Source organism: Furipterus horrens, unplaced genomic scaffold (assembly GCF_987537825.1).
Source record: "Furipterus horrens unplaced genomic scaffold, mFurHor1.1.pri manual_scaffold_3, whole genome shotgun sequence".
In the NCBI taxonomy this organism is placed as follows: Eukaryota; Metazoa; Chordata; class Mammalia; order Chiroptera; family Furipteridae; genus Furipterus; species Furipterus horrens.
The window spans coordinates 70,811,299-70,833,250 of NW_028327173.1; the positions used below are offsets into that span (position 1 = coordinate 70,811,299).

General features: G+C 37.6%; 1 protein-coding gene across 2 annotated transcripts in view; it reads right to left on the bottom strand.

Annotated features, from left to right (window-relative positions):
• Window positions 1-21,952, bottom strand: part of EVI5 (ecotropic viral integration site 5) — a 203,065-nt gene that overhangs the window by 29,173 nt on the left and 151,940 nt on the right. For both annotated transcript variants that reach the window (XM_090269736.1, XM_090269735.1), the window contains one exon: window positions 14,355-14,450. In XM_090269736.1, the coding sequence (XP_090125862.1) occupies window positions 14,355-14,450 (96 nt within the window). The remainder of the gene's footprint in view (window positions 1-14,354; window positions 14,451-21,952) is intronic.

The window sequence follows — 21,952 nt, forward strand, 5'->3', positions numbered from 1 at the left end:
ATGTGCCCCGACTGGGAATCAAACCCCCAATGTTGTGGTGTATAAGCATGATGATCTGCCCAACAGAGCCACACTGGCCAGGACAACTCTATGAGATTTTAATGCCAATTATTATCCAAGTTATTTTCTTGACAATTTGTAGCAGAGATAACATAAATTTATTTCCGTACACCCAGGTAAAACAAAATAATATATTTAAAGTTAGTAACTTTAAAAGACATGCCTATTCAAACTAAACTTAAGCTAGTGTTAATATTAAATATTTTCTTAGATCACATAATTCTGAAAATAAAGGGTTAGTTTTTATTATATTTCTTAATTTATATAAGCCAATTAAATATTAAAATTAACAATACCTCCTAGAGGTAAAAAAAAAAAATGTATGACACATAACACATACAAACACTTTTTAGTCTTAGTCTCACTGATTTATTTTTTCTTTTATTTCCCTTGCCTGAGGAGATATATCAGAAAAACACTGCTACAAGCAATGTCCAAGATTTTACTGCCTATGTTTTCTTTTAGGATTTTTATGGTTAAAAGTCTAACATTTAACTCTTCAATCCATTTTGAATTTATTCGTGAATGTGGTGTAAGAAGGTGGTCAAGTTTTATTTCTCTGCATGTATCTGTCCAGTTTTCCCAACAACATTTATTGAATAAGCTATCTTTAGCCCATTGTATGTTTTTGTTTCCTCTGTCAAATATTAACTAACTATAAGGTGTGGGTTTATTTCTGGGCTATCTGTTCTGGTCCACTGATATATGTGTTTGTTTAAAAAGTTTTTGCATAGCAAAGGAAACCATCTACAAAATAAAAAGACACACACTGAATGGGAGGACATATTCATGGACACATCTGATAAGGGGTTAAAATCAAAATTTATAAAGAACTTATAAAACCCAACACACACACACACACACACACACAAATCTGATTAAAAAATGGGCAGAGGACTTGATAGACACTTCATTAGAGAGAATGCAGGGATGGCCCATAGACATATGAAAAGATGCTTAATGTTACTAATCATCAGAGAAATGCAAATAAAAACCACAATGAGCTCTCACCCCACACTTGTCAAAATGACATTCAGTCAAGATGGAGGTATAGGTAGACAAGCTTCACCTCCTCACACAACCATAGAAAGAATTACAACCAGTCTTAAAACATGTAACACCCAGAATCGTCAGAAAATCGAGCTGTATGGACGTCCAACAACCAAGGATTTAATGAAGCTACACTCATCTAGACTAGTAGGAGGGATGGAGTTGCAGAGACAAGAGAGATGCAGTATGGCACAGAGAGGTGGTGGTGGTGGAATGGAAGGTCTCACATTCATGTATGGTAGCTAAAAATTGGGAGGAATACCATGGGAGCAGGTGATCCTAGCCCCAGAACAGATCGCACAGCCCAGGGTTCCAGCAACAGGAAGATAGATCTCCATTACCTCTGGCTGTGAAAACCAGTGTGAGTTGGGACAGTGGAAGAAATTACCAGATTTTTGCAACTTAAAGGGCCCACACAGACTCAGAACAAATGCAAACCCACCCACTCTGGGTTTCACCACCAGGGTAGCAGCTGGAAGGGAGCCACTTGCACAGGGGAAGTGGGTAAAGCGACTGGAAACAGGGTGAGTGCCGGGCAAACCTCCAGAAGCCAGGCAGCAGTATTGTCCCCCTCTCTAAGCCCCTCCCCCAAAGCGGTGAAGTGGATCACCCCACCCTGATGAATACCTAAGGCTCTGCCCCACACAACTTAACAGGTGTGCTAAGACAGTGAGTCAAAGCAGCTCTACCTAATACACAGAAACAAATACATGGAGGCTGTCATATTGAGGAGACAAAGAAACAGCCCAAATGAGAGAACAGAACAAAACCTCAGAAAAAGAACTCAACAAAATGGAGATAAGCAACCTCTCAGATGTAGAGTCCAGAACACTGGTGACCAGGATGCTCAGAGAAATCACTGAATATGGCAATGACATAAAAAAAAAAAAAAAAAAATGAAGGTAACAATAAGTGAAAAAAAAAAAATCCATAGGGAACCAAGAGTCAAGGGAAGGAAGCTGAGATTCAAATAAACAATTTGGAACATAAGGAAGAAATAAACATTCAACAAGAAAAAACAAGAATGCAAAAAACAAAACCCAAAACCAAAAGCAAACAAACAAATAAATGAAAAAACAAGGATAGGTTTAGAAACCTCTGGGACAACTTAAATGTACCAACATTCAAATCAAAGGGGTGCCAGAAGAAGAGGAAGAGCAAGAAATTGGAAACCTATTTGTAAAACTAATGAAAGAAAACTTCCCAAATTGCATGAAGGAAATAGACATAAAGTCCAGGAAGCACAGACAGTCCCAAACAAGTTGGACCCAAAGAGGACCACACCAAGACACATCATAATTAAAATGTCAAAGGTTCAAGATAAAGAGAGGATCTTAAAAGCAGCAAGAGAAAAGCAGACAGTTACCTACAAAGGAGTTTGCATAAGACTATTAGCTGATTTCTCAAAAGAAACTTTGCAGACCAGAAGGGACTGGCAAGAAGTATTCAAAGTGATGAAAAGCAAGGATCTACAACCAGGATTACTCTATCCAGCAAAGCCATCATTTGGAATGGAAGGGCAGATGAAGTGATTCCCAGACAAGGTAAAGCTAAAGGAGTCCATCATTACCAAGCCCTTATTATAGGAAATGTTAAAGGGACTTATTTAAGAAAAGAAGATCAAAACTATGAACATTAAAATGACAACAAACTCACAACTATCAACAACAGAATCTAAAAAATAAAAACAAAAACAAAACAAACTAAGCAAACAACCAGCACAGAAACAGAATCATAGCTATGGGGATCATTTGGAGGGTTATCAGCTGGAAGGGGGAAGAGGGGTAAGGGGAGATATGATGCAGGATTTAAAAAGCATAATTGGTAGGAACAAAACAGACAGGGGAAATGTTAAGAATAGCATAGGAAATAGAGAAGTCAAAGAACTTACATGCATGACCCATGGACATGAACTAAGGGGGGTTACTGGGCAGACAGAGCAGAAGGGGAAAATTTAGACAACTGTAACAGCATAATCAATAAAATATATTGTCACCCCAATAAATTCAATTAATAAAAGAAGGGCTATTATCAATAAATCAACAAACTCAAGTGCTGGCAAGGGTGTGGAGAAAAGGGGACCCTTTTGCACTGTTGGTCGGAATGCAGATTGTGCAGTCCCGTGGAAAGTAAATAAAAAATAAAGGAGGTTTGGAAAAATTATGACAATAGCATTATTTATGGAATAAATAATATATATAATTGTTGTCATAGTATGTTGCTTATTTTTAATAACTTTTAACTTCAAAGCAGTTTTAGATTCAGAATTATTGCCAAGCTAGTTCAGAGATATTTTATATACTTCTCAACCAATTTCCCTATTATTAACATTTTATACTAATACAGTACCTCTGTCACAATTAATGATCAAATATTGATAATTACTATTAACTAAAATCTACCCTTTATATTTCCTCAGTTTTTCCCTAATGTCCTTTTCTTCTTCAGAATCTCATCCTGGATACCACATTATATATCTAGTCATGTTTCCTTACGCTAAAAAAATTAAGGAAGGAACTGCCTTTGGACATAGCAATTCCACTTCTGGGAACTTACCCAAAGAAACCTTAAACACTAATTAAAAAGAATATATGCACCCCTACATTCATTGTTGTGTTATTTACAATAGCCTAGATTTTGAAGTGGCCCAAGTGTCCATCAGTAGGTAAGTGTATAAAACAACTATGGTAGATTTATACAATGGAATGCTACTTGGCTGTAAAAAAGAAAAAAATTCACCCTTTGCAACAGCATGGATGGACCTTGAGAACATTATGTAAGTGAAATAAGCCAGTCAGAGAAAGACAAATACCATATGAACAAACTGAAGTAACAAACAAAATAGAGACAGACTCATAGACAGGAAGTAGGACTACAGCTCTGGGCATGAGGATTTGTGAGGTGGAGGGATAAAGCTAAAAAGAAAAAGAACTCATGGACACAGACAACAGTGTGGTGGGAGAGGGGCTGTGAGTGGAGGTGGATGAGGGTATAAGGGGGATTAATGGTAATGGAAATAAAATACAGTAAAAACTAAATTATTTTAAAAACATACAAACAACCAAAACCAGATCACAGAAAGATAAAATATCATTAGAATTACTAATAATTATAGAAAAGACATAAGAGTTTTACATTTTCTCTTCACAATTTTTAAGGAGGCTTGGGTATGGGGGAGTTGGGTATGGGGAAGTCAAGTATGGGGGACTTCAGACACTTGTGCAAAATAAGACTTTAAAACAAAGGCTATATCAAGAGATAAAAAAGGACCATGGTTTCCACTTCTGGGTATTTATCCAAAGAAACCCAAAACATTCATTCAAAAAGACATTTGCAAGAAGATTGAAGATGACAGAGGAGTAAGTGGAAGCTGCACTAACCTCCTACCAGTACCAAGTTGGAATTACAACTCAATTGTAGAGAAATCATCCTGAAAAACTAATTGAACACTATCTGGAGAGATGCCTTAGAACCAAGGAAAGATAGAAGAAACCACTTCACTACAACAAGACTGGTAGGCATGACAGGGCTGGCTGGGCTCCCATGGGTGGCAGCTGATGTTCCAGTGGGATATTTCAGCACCTGGGGAGTTACCCCTAAGAAGTGTTGGGTCTGAACTCAAGGCTGTGCTGCCCAGCCTACAGCACCAGAACTGGAAAGGAGCCCAGATATCACCCACCTGTGAAAAGCAGCAGGGTTTTTGTCTGTCAGGGAGAAATGGCTGGAGACAGAGACAGCCTCTTAAAGGACCAATGCACAAAATTTCATTTGCAGCTGCTTACCCTGGGCTCTGGCAGGGGGAGGGCAGTGAACTAGGGGTGCTTGAAGAGAGTCTGGGGTAGGTGTTTCTGGGAAGATAACTGAAGGGACAGTGGCTAGGATCCCTGTGCTGAGTCATTCCCCATACTGCAGGAGCCATCTTTCTCAGGCAGAGCACACCCCTCCATGTGACATCAGCCTGAGGGGAAGTAATAGCCCCTCCTGCAGGAATTATTTTGCCCCACACTGTGCAGCTTAAGCAGGGCTGCTGATTATAGCTTGAGTCTATATCACTAACTAGTTTAACAAGAAAGGTGGATATCTGGGAGCTCTATGAGATTTCAGCCAACCCTCCCCTGGGCCAGGTGCTGATAAAAGTCGAACTCGGTGTGCAGCTTGGTTCTTTCTGTACACAGCCAGGTCCAGCAGAGGGAGCCACATGCTATGGATCACTGAATGCTCCAAACAGGCTTTCCGGGGCCACTCACAATGTATTGACAAAGGCCTACACCAGAGTTTGCAGATTTACCTAAAACACAGAAACAAATGCAAAGAAGCAGCCAAAATGGGAAGACAAAAAACAGATCCCAAATGAAAGAACAAGAGAATTCTCCAGAAGAAGACCTAGAAGAAATGGAGGCAAGCATTACCAGATAGAAAGTTTAGAGTAATGATTATAAGTATACTTGACAACATGAAAAAAGACAGAAACCATAAAAAAGGACAAGTCAGAAAATAAAGGAAGCAATATCTGAAATAAACAATACACTGGAAGGCATGAACAATAGGTTAGATGAAGAGAGGATCGAATCAGTGATTTGCAGGACAAGGTAGAGAAAAACGCAAAAGCGGAGCAGCAAAGAGAAAGAATAATTTTTAAAAATGAGATTCAAGAAACATTATGGACAACATGAAGTGTAACAATATCTGCAACATGAATCTATTTGAAGAAATAATGACCAAAAACTTCCCTAATTTGGTGAAGGAAAAGTCATACAAGTCCAGGAAGAACAGAGTCTCAAACAAGTTGGACCCAAAGAGGCCTACACTGAGACACATCAAAATTAAAATGACAAGGCTTGGACTTCTGGCCAAGATGGAGACCTAGACTGACACGCTCTGTCTCCCTCCACAACTAAGAAGGACTACGACTACCGCAAAACCAGAAATAACCAGAAGTTCCAGAAAATAAAGCTACATGGAAGTCCAGTGCATGACATTATAAACAAGTGGTGCTCATCCGGACAGGTAGGAGGGGCAAAGTTGGGGCAGAGAGATCAAGCTGTGCTGCCGGTGGCAACTGCAGTGACAAGCAGTGGGACTTCGATAAGCACAGACACCCGTATTTAAGGGGAGGCGAGAAGCTCTAGGGGAGCATCCCCGGCTGCAGTCCAGATCTGTCAGCTTGCAGTTCCAATGTGGGGGAAGGCAGACCCCCATTGCCTCGGACTGTGAGGTCCAGAGGGCATGGGGATGGAGGAGGAGGCTTCTGGTCTCCCAGCAGAGTGAACAGCAGGAATCCATCTTGGACCCCCACCCCCACACAAAGTACCACAGTGTGGGGGGAAGGGTCACCCGGTAGTGACGAGTGCACGGGACTCTGCCCCCGATAGCATAAAAGGTGTGACAGCCCTGCTCAGGAAGCAAAGGTAAACACAAAATTGTCAGGATGGCAGGGATAATGACAGAGTTACCAATCACGCAGCTGACCAGAAAGCAAATACACGAATTAATGGACGAACAGATAGATAATCTTTCTGAGGCTCAGTTCAGAGCTATAGTTATAAGACTCAACCAGTGCAGAAAGAGGAAACAAAAAGTGAGGAAAATGAGGAGAGGCTCAGAAAGCTCTGGGACAACTATAAGAGAGCAAATATCTGAATTATAGGGTTGCCAGAAGGTGAAGAAGAAGAACTAGAAGTGGAAAAATTATGTGAAAAAATAATGAAGCAGAACTTCCCTACCTTGGGAAGCACAGAGAGGTCCAAAAAAACTGGACCCAGGGAGACGCACACCAAGACACATTATAATCAAATTGTCAAAAATTAAAGATAAAGAGAGAATCTTAAAAGCAGCAAGAGAGAAGAAGAGAATTATGTACAAAGGGGTCCCAATAAGATTATCAGCTGATTTCTCAAAGGAGACCCTGCAGGCAAGAAGGGACTGGCAAAAAATATTCAAAGTAATGAAAAGCAAAACCCTACAGCCATGATTACTCTATCCAGTGAAGCTGTCATTCAGAATAGAAGGGCAGAGAAAGTGCTTCCAGGACAAAGTAAAACTGAAGGAGTTCATTAGATCCAAACCACTGTTATATGATGTGTTAAAGGGACTGGTTTAGAAGAAGGAGGATCAAAACTATGAACATTGAAATGAAAACTGCATCACAACAACCAACAACGGAAGCTAGGGAATCGAAACAAAGGCAAACTAAGTAGGCAACAAGAGTGGAAAAAGAATTATAGGTATGGGGGACATATTGGGGGGAGGTCAGCGGGGAAGGGGAAGGGGGAAAGGGAGGGAGATGGTACAGGAATTAAGAAGCATAGTAGGAGGGAGTGGAGTAGACAGGAAGATGTTGAAAAGAACTATATGCACAACCAATGGGCATGGACTAAGGGGCGGGGACATTTGGAGGGAGGGAGGTCACTGAGTGGAGGGGAGAAGAGGGCAAAGAAATTGGGGCAACTGTTAACAGCTAATCAATAAAACATATTAAAAAATAAAAATAAAAATAAACAAAATGACAAGGCTTAAAGACAAGGAGAGTCCTAAAAGCCACAAGAGAAAAGCAGGTAGTTACATACAAGGGAGTACCAATTAAGACTGTCATCTGATTTCTCAACAGAAACATTTCAGGCCAGAAGAGAGTGGCACGAAATATTCAAGGAAAAGAAAAGCAAGGATCTACCGCCAGGGCTACTTTACCAAACAAGGCTATCATTTAAAATTGAAGGAGAAATAAGGAGCTTCCTGGACAAGAAAAAGCTGAAGGAGTTTGGTAACATCAAACTAGTACTGCAACAAATGTTAAAGGGCTTGCTTTAAGAAGAAGAAGAAGAAAAAAAAAGAGAAAGAAGAAAAAACAAGAAAATAGTCTAACAATAAAATGGCACTAAATATGTAGCTATCAATAATCACCTTAAATGTTCCCACCAAAAGACATAGGGTAGCTGAATCGATAAGAAAATATATATGCTGCCTCCAAGAGATCCATCTCAGATCGAAAGATATACACAGAATAAAAGGATGGAAAAAGATATTTAAGCAAATAGAAAGGGAAAAAAAGCTGGAGTAGCAGTACTTATTTCTGACAAACAGACTTTAAAAATCAAGGCTATAGTAAGAGACCAAGAAGGACACTACATAATGATAAGGAGAACAATCCAACAAGAAGCTATTCCCCTAGTAAACACTTATGCACCCAACATAGGAGCACCTACCTAAATATGTGAAGCAAATCTTGATGGACATAAAGGGAGATATTGACAGAAATACAGTCATAGTAGAGGATTTCAACACCCTGTTGACTTCAATAGATAGATCTTCCAGGCAGAAAATCAACAAGGAGACATTGGTGTTAAACGACACACTAGATCAAATGCACTTAATTGATTTCTTCAGAGCATTTCACCCCAAAGCAGCAGAATATATATACTTCTCAGTGCATATGGAACATTTTCTAGGACAGATCACATGTTAGGATACAAAACAAGTCTCAATAAACTTAAGAAGATAAAAATCATATCTAGCATCTTCTCTGACCACAATGCTATGAAACTAGAAATCAATCACAAAAACACTGAAAAACACACAATGACACTGAAGCTAAATAACATGATATTAAACAAATCTTGAAACAAATGAAAATGAAGACCCTACAATCCAAAATCTGTGGGACAGAGAAAAAACAATCCTATGAGGGCAATTCATAGCTTTACAGGCCTATCTCAAAAAAACAAGAAAAGGCTCAAATAAATAACTTAACTTTACACTTAAAGGAACTTGAAAAAGAACAATAAACAAACCCCAAAAGGAAGGAAATAATAAAGATCAGAGCAGAAATAAATGAAATAGAGTCTAAAAAGTGATACAAAAGATTAATTAATCCAAGAACTGGTTCTTTAAAAACATAAACAAGATGAACCTTTAACCAGACTCATCAAGAAAAAAAGAGGGCCCAAATAAATAAATCAGAAATGAAAGAGGAGATACAAAGGATTGTAAGAAAATATTATGAACAACTATATGCCTGGATGAAATGGATAAATTCCTAGAAACATACAATCTTCCAAAACTAAATCAAGACGAACCAGGGAATCTGAATAGACAGATTCGTCGGCAGCCGTCCGTCTCGAGAGACGATGGTGTAGCTTCTTAAGAGTCTATCTGCACCGCCGAGAATGGTTGTGCAGTCCGACTCGGGAGTGACATGGTATCTGTCTCCTCCCGTGTTGAATCGACATCTTGTGATGATGCTGAAGCTACAGAGCCTGGGCAGGGTAATATGGAGGGTCTGCTGTTGCCCATGCAGCAGACCCCCCCTCTCTTCGCAGCTGAAGGGTCCAAGGGAAAGACGGAGTCGATACAGCTTGGGTTCAGGTGCGCCGCAGGAGTTGCCGGTGTTGACTACAACGTCAAACCGCCTTAGGGACTCCGGCTCCGGATTTTCTGTCGGGGTTTGCTCCCTTAGCCTTTCCCCTGAAGAGGTATGCCACAAGGCAGCGGAGGTTTTTTGGAGTCAGAGTTTTCCTTCTCTGATGTGCCCTGACTGGAAGATCGAACCAGCGACACTTAGCTCGCAGGCCGACGCTCAATCCACTGAGCTAAACCAGCCAGGGCAATAGACAGATTACATCTGATGAAACTGAAGCAGTAATCAAAAAATTCTCAACAAATAAAAGTCCTGGACCGGATGGCTTCACAGGTTAATTTTATCAAACATTCCAAGAAGAATTAACACCTCTCCTCAAACTATTTCAAAAAATTCAAGAAGAGGGAAGGCTCCCAAACTCATTTTACAAGGCCAGTATTATCCTAAGATAAAGACACTACAAGAAAAGAAAATTATAGTTCAATATCCCTAAAATCCTCAACAAAATATTACCAAACTGAATACAGCAATGCATCAAAAAGATCATACACCATGACCAAATGGGATTCATTCTGGGAATGCAAGGTTTGTACAACATTCGCAAATCAATAAATGTGATTCACTACATAAATAAAATGGAGGATAAATACCACATGATCATTTCAATAGGTGCAGAAAAAGCATTTGATAAATGCACCCATTTATGATAAAAACTCTCACCAAAGTGGGATTAGAGGGAACAAACCTAAACATAATAAAGGTCATATATGACAAACCCACTGCCAGCATCATAGTGAATGAGCAAAAACTACACACCTTTCCCTTAAGATTGGGAACAAGATAGGATGTTCGCTCTCACCTCTCTTATTCAACATAGTACTGGAAGCCCTAGCCACAGAAATCAGACACGAAAAAGAAATAAAAGGCATCTAAACTGGAAATGAAGAACTAAAATTGTCTTTATCTGCAGATCACATGATACTGTACCGAGAACCCCAAAGATTCCACTAAGAATCTACTAGAACTGATAAATGAATTTAGCAAAGTAGCAGGATACAAATTAATATCCAGAAATCAGTTGCATTTTTATATGCCAGTAATAAACTAACAGAAAGGGAAATTAAGAAAACAATTCCATTCACAATAGCTACAAAAAATAAAATACCTAGGAATAAACCTAACCAAGGACGTAAAAGACCTGTACTCTGAAAATTATAAGGCACTAAAGAAGATACAAGTAAGTGGAAGCACACAACATGTTTATGCATAGAAAGAGTTAACATCATACCCTTGTATGTTTCAAAGGAGGCTATATAGCATATGGTAGGTAAGTACATTGGACAGGCCTGGAGTCATATAGTCTGAACTGGTATCCTACCTCTATCACAGCCTAGTGTATGACCATGGAGAGTTATTTAACACTCAAGAACTTCAGTTATATTATTATATGTAAAATATGAATAGTAATGATGCTACCTATTCATAGGACTGTTCTGAAGATTAAAAGAAATAATGGAAATATAACAGTACAGTGTCTAGCAGAGAGTGACTCTTAAATGAATGGTAGCTACTATAACGCTATACTTTTCATTATAGACTCTAAGCCCTTTGAGGCTATGGATTGCACTTCAATCTTCTTTATCTTCAGTTCAAAACCCAGTGCCTAGTATACAGTGGGTGCTATGATGATAGATGGGTGGGAGGGTACGATGTGGAAGATGGGATAAGGAAAGCACTTGAATTGGGATCCGGGTTCTTTTCTACCTATGCAATGAGGACAGGATGTAGAGATAGGTAGGGTTTAACCACAGCTCTTGCCAAGTTTTCCACAGTGGCTTCTGTGAAGATCTTGGCAGGATGTAAGAGGTTCTAAATTTTAAAAATTCTATGAAAAGTAGGTAAAAGTAGGATCAAAGTTAGGTGATTTAAATAGGAATTGCAGGGCTTGGGAGTCAGAGAAGACACTGGGATGGATCATAGTAAACTGCATTAAGTGAAGATAAAGCTCCATTTGCAATGCTGAACAGGGAGAGATAGGGGCTCTTCTGGCTAGGTCAACAGAAGAATTCACTTACTGGATACATGCAAATTCATGTGTCAAGGGAAGAATAACACTTAAGATTTTAAAAATATTGTCATTCTTAAAATTTTAAATATTGATGACATGTTTTCTAACCTAATGTCTCTGTAAGCGGCACAGAAAAGAACAGGCCAAACTGAATTCAATCCTGGCACTATTTGTATAACACTGGGCCAGTTACTTAATCATTGTGCGTTTGTTTCTATATTCACTAAACGGAGAATACCACCAACAACTGGGATTATTATGAAGGACAGTTAGTAATAATAAATATGAAGTATCTAACATAATGCTTGGCCTATATTGTTATTTTATAATCAACAATAAAGTCAGCCATTCATAAGAAATAATCTGTTTAATCCTCTTTGCTGTTTCATAGCTGACTATTATAAATGGTCATAGTTGTTATAACATGTACAACAATGCTATGTCTGCAAAGTTTGTCTTAACATTTCCTTTAACACTTAGAGAAGTACAAAAATAGCTGACAAAGTGACTATTAACAATCACATGCTCATTTCATTAATATCTGAAAGTTAATTTTTATGTTGAAAGCCAAAGATTTTGGCAAATTCTAGCATACAGGCATAAATTACGTTGGAAATTTTAGACTGATTTTGGTTAACTTTTTTTTTTTCATTATGAAGTGATATATTACAAGAATGGGGTGATCATTTATACAAATGTCTAATACACCTGAAACAAATATAATATTGTATGTCAACTGTGAAAAAAACTGAATAAAATGAAACATCACTAGAATAAAAAGTCGCCTTATTTAATTTAACTCTCTTAAGAAGCTGGTCTAGCCAATTTTCATAATACTACAACCAGTATCTTGGTTTAAATTTTCATTTGTTTTCATTTACCCTTTCTTTAGTTATAAAACTTTAAAACGGGTTAATGTATTAAAATCTGCTTAGAAAACACAATAAAAAGGAATCTCCAGCTGCAGATCTGTAATGGTTTCATATTATTAAGTAAATTTAATCTCTTCTAGCTTTGAAGATACACCATAAACTGGTTCTATTCCATCTACCCTTATTTCCTACAACTTAGTCACATGAATTCTTAATGGCACATGGCCTCCTCTGAACTCCCAACTTGTGTGCTCTGAGCTCACCCTCACCTCTGAGCTCTCACGTCCCCAGCTGCACTGCACTCACACTTTCCTCCTATCATGTTTTCTCACTGGGGCCTGCTTAAGCCCAACATTCTGGCCTACTCTGAATCACACAATGAGCATTTCATCACAAACTGTTTTAGCTTTTAATTTGTACAATCTAGTTCTTAAACAGTAGAAAATTCACCCCGTTGATTAATTTTCTTTGCATGTTTATATAACATACAAGGTAACTTTCACAGGCCACACATGAAAAACTGATGTTAAAGTTAAGCCTCCTCTGAACTATTTTCTGCCAGTCCCGATGAGGAGAATATCATTATTTTTAGTCAAAGTACATGACAGGCAAATTTAATATTTGCTGACTGATTTTTAAGCTAGTTTTAGAAATAAACTCGGTCCACATACAATTTTCTTAATTCAGCAACATTAAAGCCTTCTTATCAATAGAAGTCAAAATTATAAATGGAAAATTGTTTTATTTTAGTCATAATTTCCTTGCAAAAACTTTTTGAATACAAAGAATAATGCTTGGGTTCTCAAAAGAATATGGAATTCTAGAACATGATTATTTGTAACTTGTTTTTTTCATACTTGGCTATTAGATCAGAAGAGATTATAAAAAAATGCACACAAATAAGTAAAAATTATACATAATCTCGAATCCTCTAATGTTATCATGGCTGAAAATATTTAGAGGTATGACCCCTAACACTTTCAGACAAATTAAAGTACATCTAAGATTTACCATGTTTGTTAATGTTTTGTTTCTTCATTCAGAATTTACTTAGATTGACTACCTCCAGGAGGTATTACTCAAAACACTCAGACTTTAACTGAAGAGTGTAATACCAGGAAAGGGTAATGTCCAAACTTTTTCCTTTGAGGTTTTAATTAACTTAGTGGCCAAAGTGAGTTTTTTTCTTAACAAAGAGGCTTATGTTACCTATTCAAATCTCATTACTGTGAATGAACATTATTGTACAAATAATTCAAGATAAGATGAGAAACATGCTTTTCCATTCATGTTTAGAAAGATAATTGTCATTAGAAAATAATAGAGGACAAGGAAATTGACCTAGAGCCACATTATGAAAAATGTATTTCTCTAATCAAAACACATTGGTTTAAATAATTTAAATTACATACCCTAGTAAAAACTATATGAATTTCATGAGTCGAATCTTACAGATTCAAGGTGCTGCCAGTTTAAAAGTGTTCAGATACTAAGAAATCTGTTAACTGATATTAGGCAAGTATCCTTTTTTGCAATCTCAGTAATACCACCATGCAGAGAAAAAGAAGAGAAGAGTAAAAAGACTTCCCTCTCTCCACAACGGTAAACACCATGTATTCATTGGTATAAAAAATTAGTTTAATTGAAGTCACTCTGACACTTAGACAAACTAGCAAGGCTTCTTAGATAACCATAAAAAATAAAATATTTTAAATGCAAATATTAATTGACTATTTTAGATCATGATTAAAGAGGTTTAAGGAAAATAAAACCTCAATACTGGAACAGAAAAATTTTGTTAAAAAGAAGACAATCTTCTAAAATAGAATTATAATCAAGAAATTACAGAAAATTTTATCATGAAAGAGTCAGCCACAACCAGTAATAAAGTGTTGTTACAATACAGAGGAAGGAAGAAAGAAATATGTGAAGATCACTATTTATCACTTACCTCATGGTTCAGCTCTGCTATCTGATCTTTCAGTTCCCTAATATACTGGTTAGAATCAGACTTGTTAAGCTGTCCTTGAAGCTTTCCTTCTTCTTTCTGTTTTGTGATAACAAAGCAAAAACAAAAAAGACAATTTTTCACAGTATATATGCAAATATTTGAAAATACAGAACAGCATAATGGCATATCCTTTAATTGGCTAAACTCTGAACAGATTTGTTCTCATACTCTCTTTAAAAAATAATTCATAGTAAGCTATACTGAATATTTCTAAATAATGTTTAATGGAACTGGTTTACAATACATACAATTTACAAAATGTAAGTGTATCTACTAGTGAAAAAATTGCCCTAGAATTTCAAAACCATTTATCTAGTGATTTTGAGGGAAAATGATTTTCTCTCTGTAAGAGATTCAGTGCTTAGTTGAGGATATGGTGAGCAATCTCCTTTTGCTTGGGGAACAGAAGGGGAGACAAAAAAGGGTTTGCCAACCCACTCTTGTAAGGGGAGGACAGCTCTGTCCCTTCTGTTCAATTAGCTCAGGAATGTGTGCTGGGAGTCCTAGATAGAGCTGATTAAATACATTCCACTCCTAAGAACTAATCCAGAACCTGGTAGGGACCACTTTCCAGGGATATAGCTTGGGAAGGGGAGGAGCTGCCTCTTTTTTATATCACCTGAAGACAAATGTGAACTTTTAAGATAAAGGGTTTACCAGAGAGTGAAAACAGTTGTTTTTGATCTCTGGATTATTAGTAATTAAGAAGTCACATGTGATGCTTAAAATGTTAACAAGCTCTGATCCAGAGATATCTACTTAAACTACTGAGTAACTCCTCAAACCAGAAAAGCACTGGGTTACTTTTAAGTCACCAACCACTCTTCTCTCTCCATGAAGACAACCACTGTTAACAGACTTTTAGTGTAGTCTTGCCATGATATTTTGTACATATATAGTCAAACATAGATGTATACACATACTTTTACTCATACCATAGATACTGCACACTGTTCTACATTTGCTTTTATCTCTCAAGAATACAACTTGAATATCAGTATGTGTAGAGCAGCAAGATATACATTTTGAGAGAGCTTTGAAAGTGCCATAAAAGTTATCTTAGAGATATCTAAATATTTATAGGTTTTTTTAAAAGTAGGTTTTAAAATTTGCCGTAGGTTCTGTAAAGTTACCTTGAGAGTAACTGCAGTGAAGAGCATTTTCCAGCGTGGAGATACCTACTGCTATCTTTCCATTCACAGTAAGACGGGACCTTGGACATCACCTGGTTTAGTCCTCTGACTGCAGCCAAGTCTTTCCTCTACTTTCCTTCTAAACACCTTCTCCTCACATCCTTGGCAGAAAGAGGAGCTAACTAGAACTACTCCAGCAACAGAATGGGTGGCTCAGTAGTCAGGGTATCATTCCAACACAATTGCTCTTCGGCACTAATTGTCTCTGCCATCTCACCTGAATTCTTATGTACCCTGTGTGTTCCTCAAATCCTTTCAAGTTATTGCTATGTGCCAGTAATTTTCAACCTTTTTCATCTCATGACACACATAAACTCACTATTAAAATTCTGCAGCACACCCCCAAAATATATTTTTGCCAACCTGACAAAAAATAGGTATAATTTTTATTCATTCACACTAAACAGCTATTGTTGTGTCGACTGTTGTCATTTTCTTATTTGACAATCAAAGGGAAAAGAGGTCAGTGCCCCTGACTAAATAATTGGGTATCGCTGAAAAATCGCTGCGATAGCCCTTTCCCTTACTGCTGTTTTGTCCTTTTTCTTTTGGCAATATGCCTTAAAAACCTTTATGGAATATGGCCTGCTGAAGCAGTTTGATGTAACTAATATTTGTATAGCTATAAAAAAATTATAATTTCTACAGGCTCTAAAACTTTTCTTATATATTTAAACACATGAATATCACATATATTATAAATCACCTAAGCAAAGGTCTATTTTAACAAGTACTACATTCTAAAAATGCTAGGCCTCTGAAATATATACAAAAGGTGCCTACAAATTTTAGCTATAAGCCTGTATTTAAGAAAAAAACAAATTTTGAAACTTTAGTTAAAATACTATTTGTTTGGCCAGAAAAGGGCAGAACCAACAGAAGAGCAGAGATACCAAGTCAGAGTCCTTAAATTATCTCTGAAGCCTTTCCTACCTGTTTTTTCATTTATATGAACCAATAAAACCCCTTTATTTTTTTTAAAAAAATTTCATTTATTTTTAGAGATGGGATGGGAGAAAGGAAGAGGGAGAGAATCATCAATGTGTGAGACATACATCAACCGGTTGCCTCTTGCACACCCCCAACTGGGAACATGGCTCACAACCCAGGCATGTGTCCTGACTGGGAATTGAACCAGCAACCCTTCAGTTTGCAGGCCGATGCTCAGTCCACTGAGCCACACCAGCCAGGGCTAAAGTTCCTATATTATATGAATCATTTTGCACATGGGTTTCTGTCTCTTGCTACCATAACAGATTAAGTATTTTGAACACTTATCAGACCTTCTCCACTGAGATTCCCCAAAGGAATTAAGTCCTCACTCCTAAAAGCATCATTATATGTAATGATTTAACTCACCTCCCAAATTCAATCTGTTTCATGACTATCTCGTTCTAAGATTTTTCCTTGGCTATAGACTTACTCCATCTCAGTCCTGTAAATCCTAAAGTGGGGAAGGATGATGTCAAGTAGAAGGGAATAAGTAGTAAGTAAAGTGAGAAGAAAGAATGTAGGAAAAAAACAATATATATATGGAGGGATACTATCAACTGATGTAAAATAAATGAAGCCATTATTTTTATAAAATGTATTTTCCAAGTACCATATGTAACATGAGAATGAGCAGCAGCAACTGAGTAAGTAGATATACTTCCAAAGGGGACTAACTTGATGAGAATTATTCATTTGGATATATGTATTTAGTTGTCCTTTTTGATGGCTTTTAATTTTAATCTCCCATCATATTAATTCCCCTGAAATTTTTGATTAAATAGAAAGTGCAATCCACTACTATGAAGAAATCCTTTAGAATGAGATAGAAAAGCTAGATATTTGTGGTCTGGAATCACAGTTGGAGAAAGATACCTTTAAATCTCATCCTCAACAAAGGCAAAGTTCTTGAAGATTCTGGACATCCCGCAGCAATAATGTCATATGGGGTATAATAAAACTATCAGGAGAAATATTGGGTTGGCCAAAAAGTCCATTATGTTTTTTTCCATAAAAGACACATTTTTCATTTTCACCAATAACTTTATTGATTTGGATATTATGAGCATGTCGGCTATCTCCTACTGTTGGCTTCTAGTGGGTAGAAGCCAGGGGTGCTCTTGCAATGTTTAAGATAGGCCCACAGCAAAAAATTATTCTGCCAAAATGTCAATAGTACCAAGAAATTTCACAAAACACTTTTGACACATTCAATCAGTCACAGCACCTTCTTCATACACTGCACATATCTTTTTTTGCATTTCAGTTGCGTTTTTACCTTTCTTGAAATAATAAAGCATAATATACTGAAAATGTTGCATGTATATATTTTAAAATGTTTTATTGATTATGCTGTTACAGTTGTCCCAATTTCCTTTCCCTCTGCTCCCCTCCACCCAGTGGCCCCCCTTCATCCAGTTGTCCCCCCCCTTTTTAGTCCATGTCCATTGGTTGTGCATATAGTTCTTCTCAACCTCTTCCTGTCTATTCCATTTCCTCCTACCACGCTTCTTAATTCCTGTACCATCTCCCTCCCTCTCCCCCTTCCCCCTCCCTGCTGACCTCCCCCCAGTATGTTCCCCATACCTATACTTCTTTTCCCACTCTCATTGCCTATTTAGTTTGCCTTTGTTTCAATTCCCTAGCTTCTGTTGTTGGTTGTTGTGATGCAGTTTTCATTTTAATGTTCATAGTTTTGATCCTCCTTCTTCTAAACAAGTCCCTTTAACACATCATATAACAGTGGTTTGGATCTAATGAACTCCTTCAGTTTTACTTTGTCCTGGAAGCACTTTCTCTGCCCTTCTATTCTGAATGACAGCTTCGCTGGATAAAGTATTCGTGGTTGTAGGTTTTTGCTTTTCATTACTTTGGATATTTCTTGCCATTCCCTTCTTGCCTGCAGAGTCTCCTTTGAGAAATCCGCTGATAGTCTAATTGGGACCCCTTTGTACATGATTCTCTTCTTCTCTCTTGCTGCTTTTAAGATTCTCTCTTTATCTTTAATTTTTGACAATTTGATTATAATGTGTCTTGGTGTGCGTCTCCCTGGGTCCAGTTTTTCTGGAACTCTCTGTGCTTCCTGGACCTGTAAGTCTATTTCCTTCCCCAAGGTAGGGAAGTTCTGCTTCATTATTTTTTCACATAATTTTTCAATTTCTAGTTCTTCTTCTTCACCCTCTGGCAATCCTGTAATCCAAATGTTTGATCTCTTACAGCTGTCCCATAGATTTCTGATCCTCTCCTCACTTTCTTTTCTTTCTGTTTCCTCTTTCTGCACTGGTTGACTGTTTGTTCCTTCTCTATGTTCCGGTTTGTTGATTTGATCTCTGGATTTTATTTCCTCACCACTTGTCTTGTATGTGTTTTCATTCTTTTCAGTATGAGCGACTTTTTCTCCTTCCCTGTCCTGTTCCAAATCTTTTGTTAATTCTGTAAGCCACCTTATAACAATAGCTCTAAACTGAGCCCCTGACAGGTTTCTTATTTGTTCATCTGTCAGGTTCTTCATCTGCTGCCTAGTGAGCTGACTCACCGGGCAATTGTTGTCTCCTTCATTTTGACAGATTTGTGTTTTGCTTTGCTTCCTGGGCAGGCTGTGAAGGGCAGAGCCCCATGTACTCATCACTACCTGGCGACCGGTGACCAGCAGTGATCCGCAACCTTTTTCGCCATGCTGTGGCGCTTTGTGTGTGGGCGGGGGTCCGAGATGGATTTCTGCTGTTATTCTCCGCTGGGAGACCGGGATCCATCCTCCCGCCCTCTGGGCCTCACCGTCCGATGCAATGGGGGGGCTGTCTTTCCCCGCATTGGGGTCACGAGCTGCCGGGGCTCGACTGCAGCCAGGATTGCTCCCCCTGCTGCTGTCCCCGCTGCTACCGCTAACAGTGCCACCCGACCTTTCCGTTCTGGTTCCGATTTTGCACCTCCTACCCATCCAGGCGAGCACTGCTGGTTTATAACTTCATACATTGGACTTCCATGTAGTTTTATTTTCTGAAATTTCTGGTTATCTTTTGTTTTGAGGTAGTTGTATTCCTTTCTAGTTGTAGAGGGAGAATGAGAGTGTCCTGTCTAAGCCTCCATCTTGGCCAGAAGTCAGCATAGCTTTGTTGTTGCATATTTTCTTTCATCTTCAATATTAAAATGGCTGCACAAAAAGTCACCAATTTTGATAACTTTTTTAAAAAATCTGATATGATGGCTATCACAGTACAATCTAAGAAAATGGTTCTGAATGAAGTTCAAGACAACTAAGTGCTCCTAGAGCCATTTGATGGAAAAACAAAACAAACTTTCTGGTCAACCCAAGAAAATGACATAGTCCAAGGTAAGCTTTAATGTTGTAAGACAGAAGTTCAAAAATGCAGAAATACTTTGTTTAAAGAATGTAAAATAACCAGTAACAATAATTAATATCAATTCTTTCCTATAGGGAAACTTGCATGTAAAAAAGTTTGTCAAGATAGGAATCAGCCCTGGCTATTGTGGATCAGTTCATTGGCGCATAGTCCCATAAATCAAAAGCTTGTGGGTTCGATTCCCGTTCAGGACACATGCCTAGGTTGTGTTTGGTGCCAATTGGGGGGTGTGCAAGAGGCAACTGATGGATATTCCTCTCTCAAATTGATATGTCTCTCCCTCTCCCTTCTCTTCTCTTTAGAATCAACACGCATGTCCTTGGGTGAGGGTAAAAAAAAAATTTTTTTAAAGATAGGAATCATTAAATTTGTTTCTATAAAAAGCGACCAGGTGACTCCAAAGAGCTGTTTCCTCCAAGGGTAGTAAAGTTTAGCTAAAAACTTTGTTATAGTACCCTGATTTCTTTGGAGGAAGGCAGTATTTAATGAAAAACAGGGCCGTTAAAAATTTTACTATAAAAAATGGGGTGTTTTTATCTTAAAAATAAAAAATAAAAAAAAACTCCTGAAAGGTACTTGTGGAAAACAAGGCCCTGTTAGACTTTATGACTAAAAAAACCCAGATGTTCCTTGAATTTCTATTAATTATAGAAAAAGGATAGAATTTCAGAGAAAAACTTTGTTTGATTAACTCGTTATATATAATTGTTCTTTTAAGATTTAAATATAACTTTATAAAGCTTAATATTTGGTTTCTTCTGCAAAACTTTTACATACTAAAAGTCAGATTGATGCCCATTAAATCACTGTCTCTCTGGATACCCCCCTCCCCACCACCAACAACTCGCAGGGTACACTGGCTGAACTGAGGAAAGGGTGATTGAGCAGCTCCAGCTCTAGTGGTGACCCCAGGACAAGACAATCACCATCTCAGCATACTTGTCACCATTAGTAGCACATCAGCGTGACAGACACACCAGTTGGAAAGCTCTGCAAGGAGTCTTCTGAATCAACAGTCTGCTTAAAGGGAACATAGCTGCTATTTCCAAAATAGAAGTGAAAAGTTAGAGGTATTGTAAATGCTACTTAATACATTAAAATGTATAAATGACCTTTTATCTAAAAAGTCCGGGATTTTTATGTTCTACAAATGGGCTCTCATTAACATATGTTAATTCAAAGTCTTTTAAGGACCCTCTTTAAAAGTAAACTGGTCCTGGCCCTGGCTGGGTAGCTCAGGTTGTTAGGGCATCATCCTTATACACCAAAGTTCTGGGTTCAATCTCTGGTCAGGGAATATAAAAGAATCAACTTATGAATGCATAAACAGTGGAACAATAGATCAATGTTTCTCTTTTCCTTTCTCTCTCTAAAATCAATAAAAATGTAAAAACGTAATAAATATATATTTACATTACTACCCCCCAAATCTAATTAACTATTATAGTCTAAGAAGTGGATATCTAATTTCACTTGTAGTTCATTTAATTATTTAATATTTAAGATTTTTTTTGCAAGTATCTTTAAGCTTTCTATTTTCAAGCAATGTCCACATGGTTCTTTCTGATAAGCAGGTGGGAAAATGTCAGCTACACTAATAAATTACCAGGAACCTGCATTTTCTTGAGGGTTTTTTTGGGGGGTGGGGTGGGGTGGCGTCTAGCTGATAACAACAACAGATTGCCAGTTAACCAGTTTCCTAAGCCAAACTAATTAGATAAGTAACAAACTTAAGAGCTCTTTAAGAGCTCCAACACATGAACAAGTTTGGTATTCTGTAATTTCACTGAACAGACCTTAAGTACATTTCTTTTTGGCACAAAATAAAAGAAACTTTATATTTAGAGGGCATAAAGTAACATATGAAAAAGATCTAAATGTACATTTCACTCTTGGCTCTATCTTTGGATAATTATTTCAGCAATTACCATTATGATATCTATAATAATCTAATTCATAGTAAAATCTTAAACCATAGAGCTTTGTATATAAG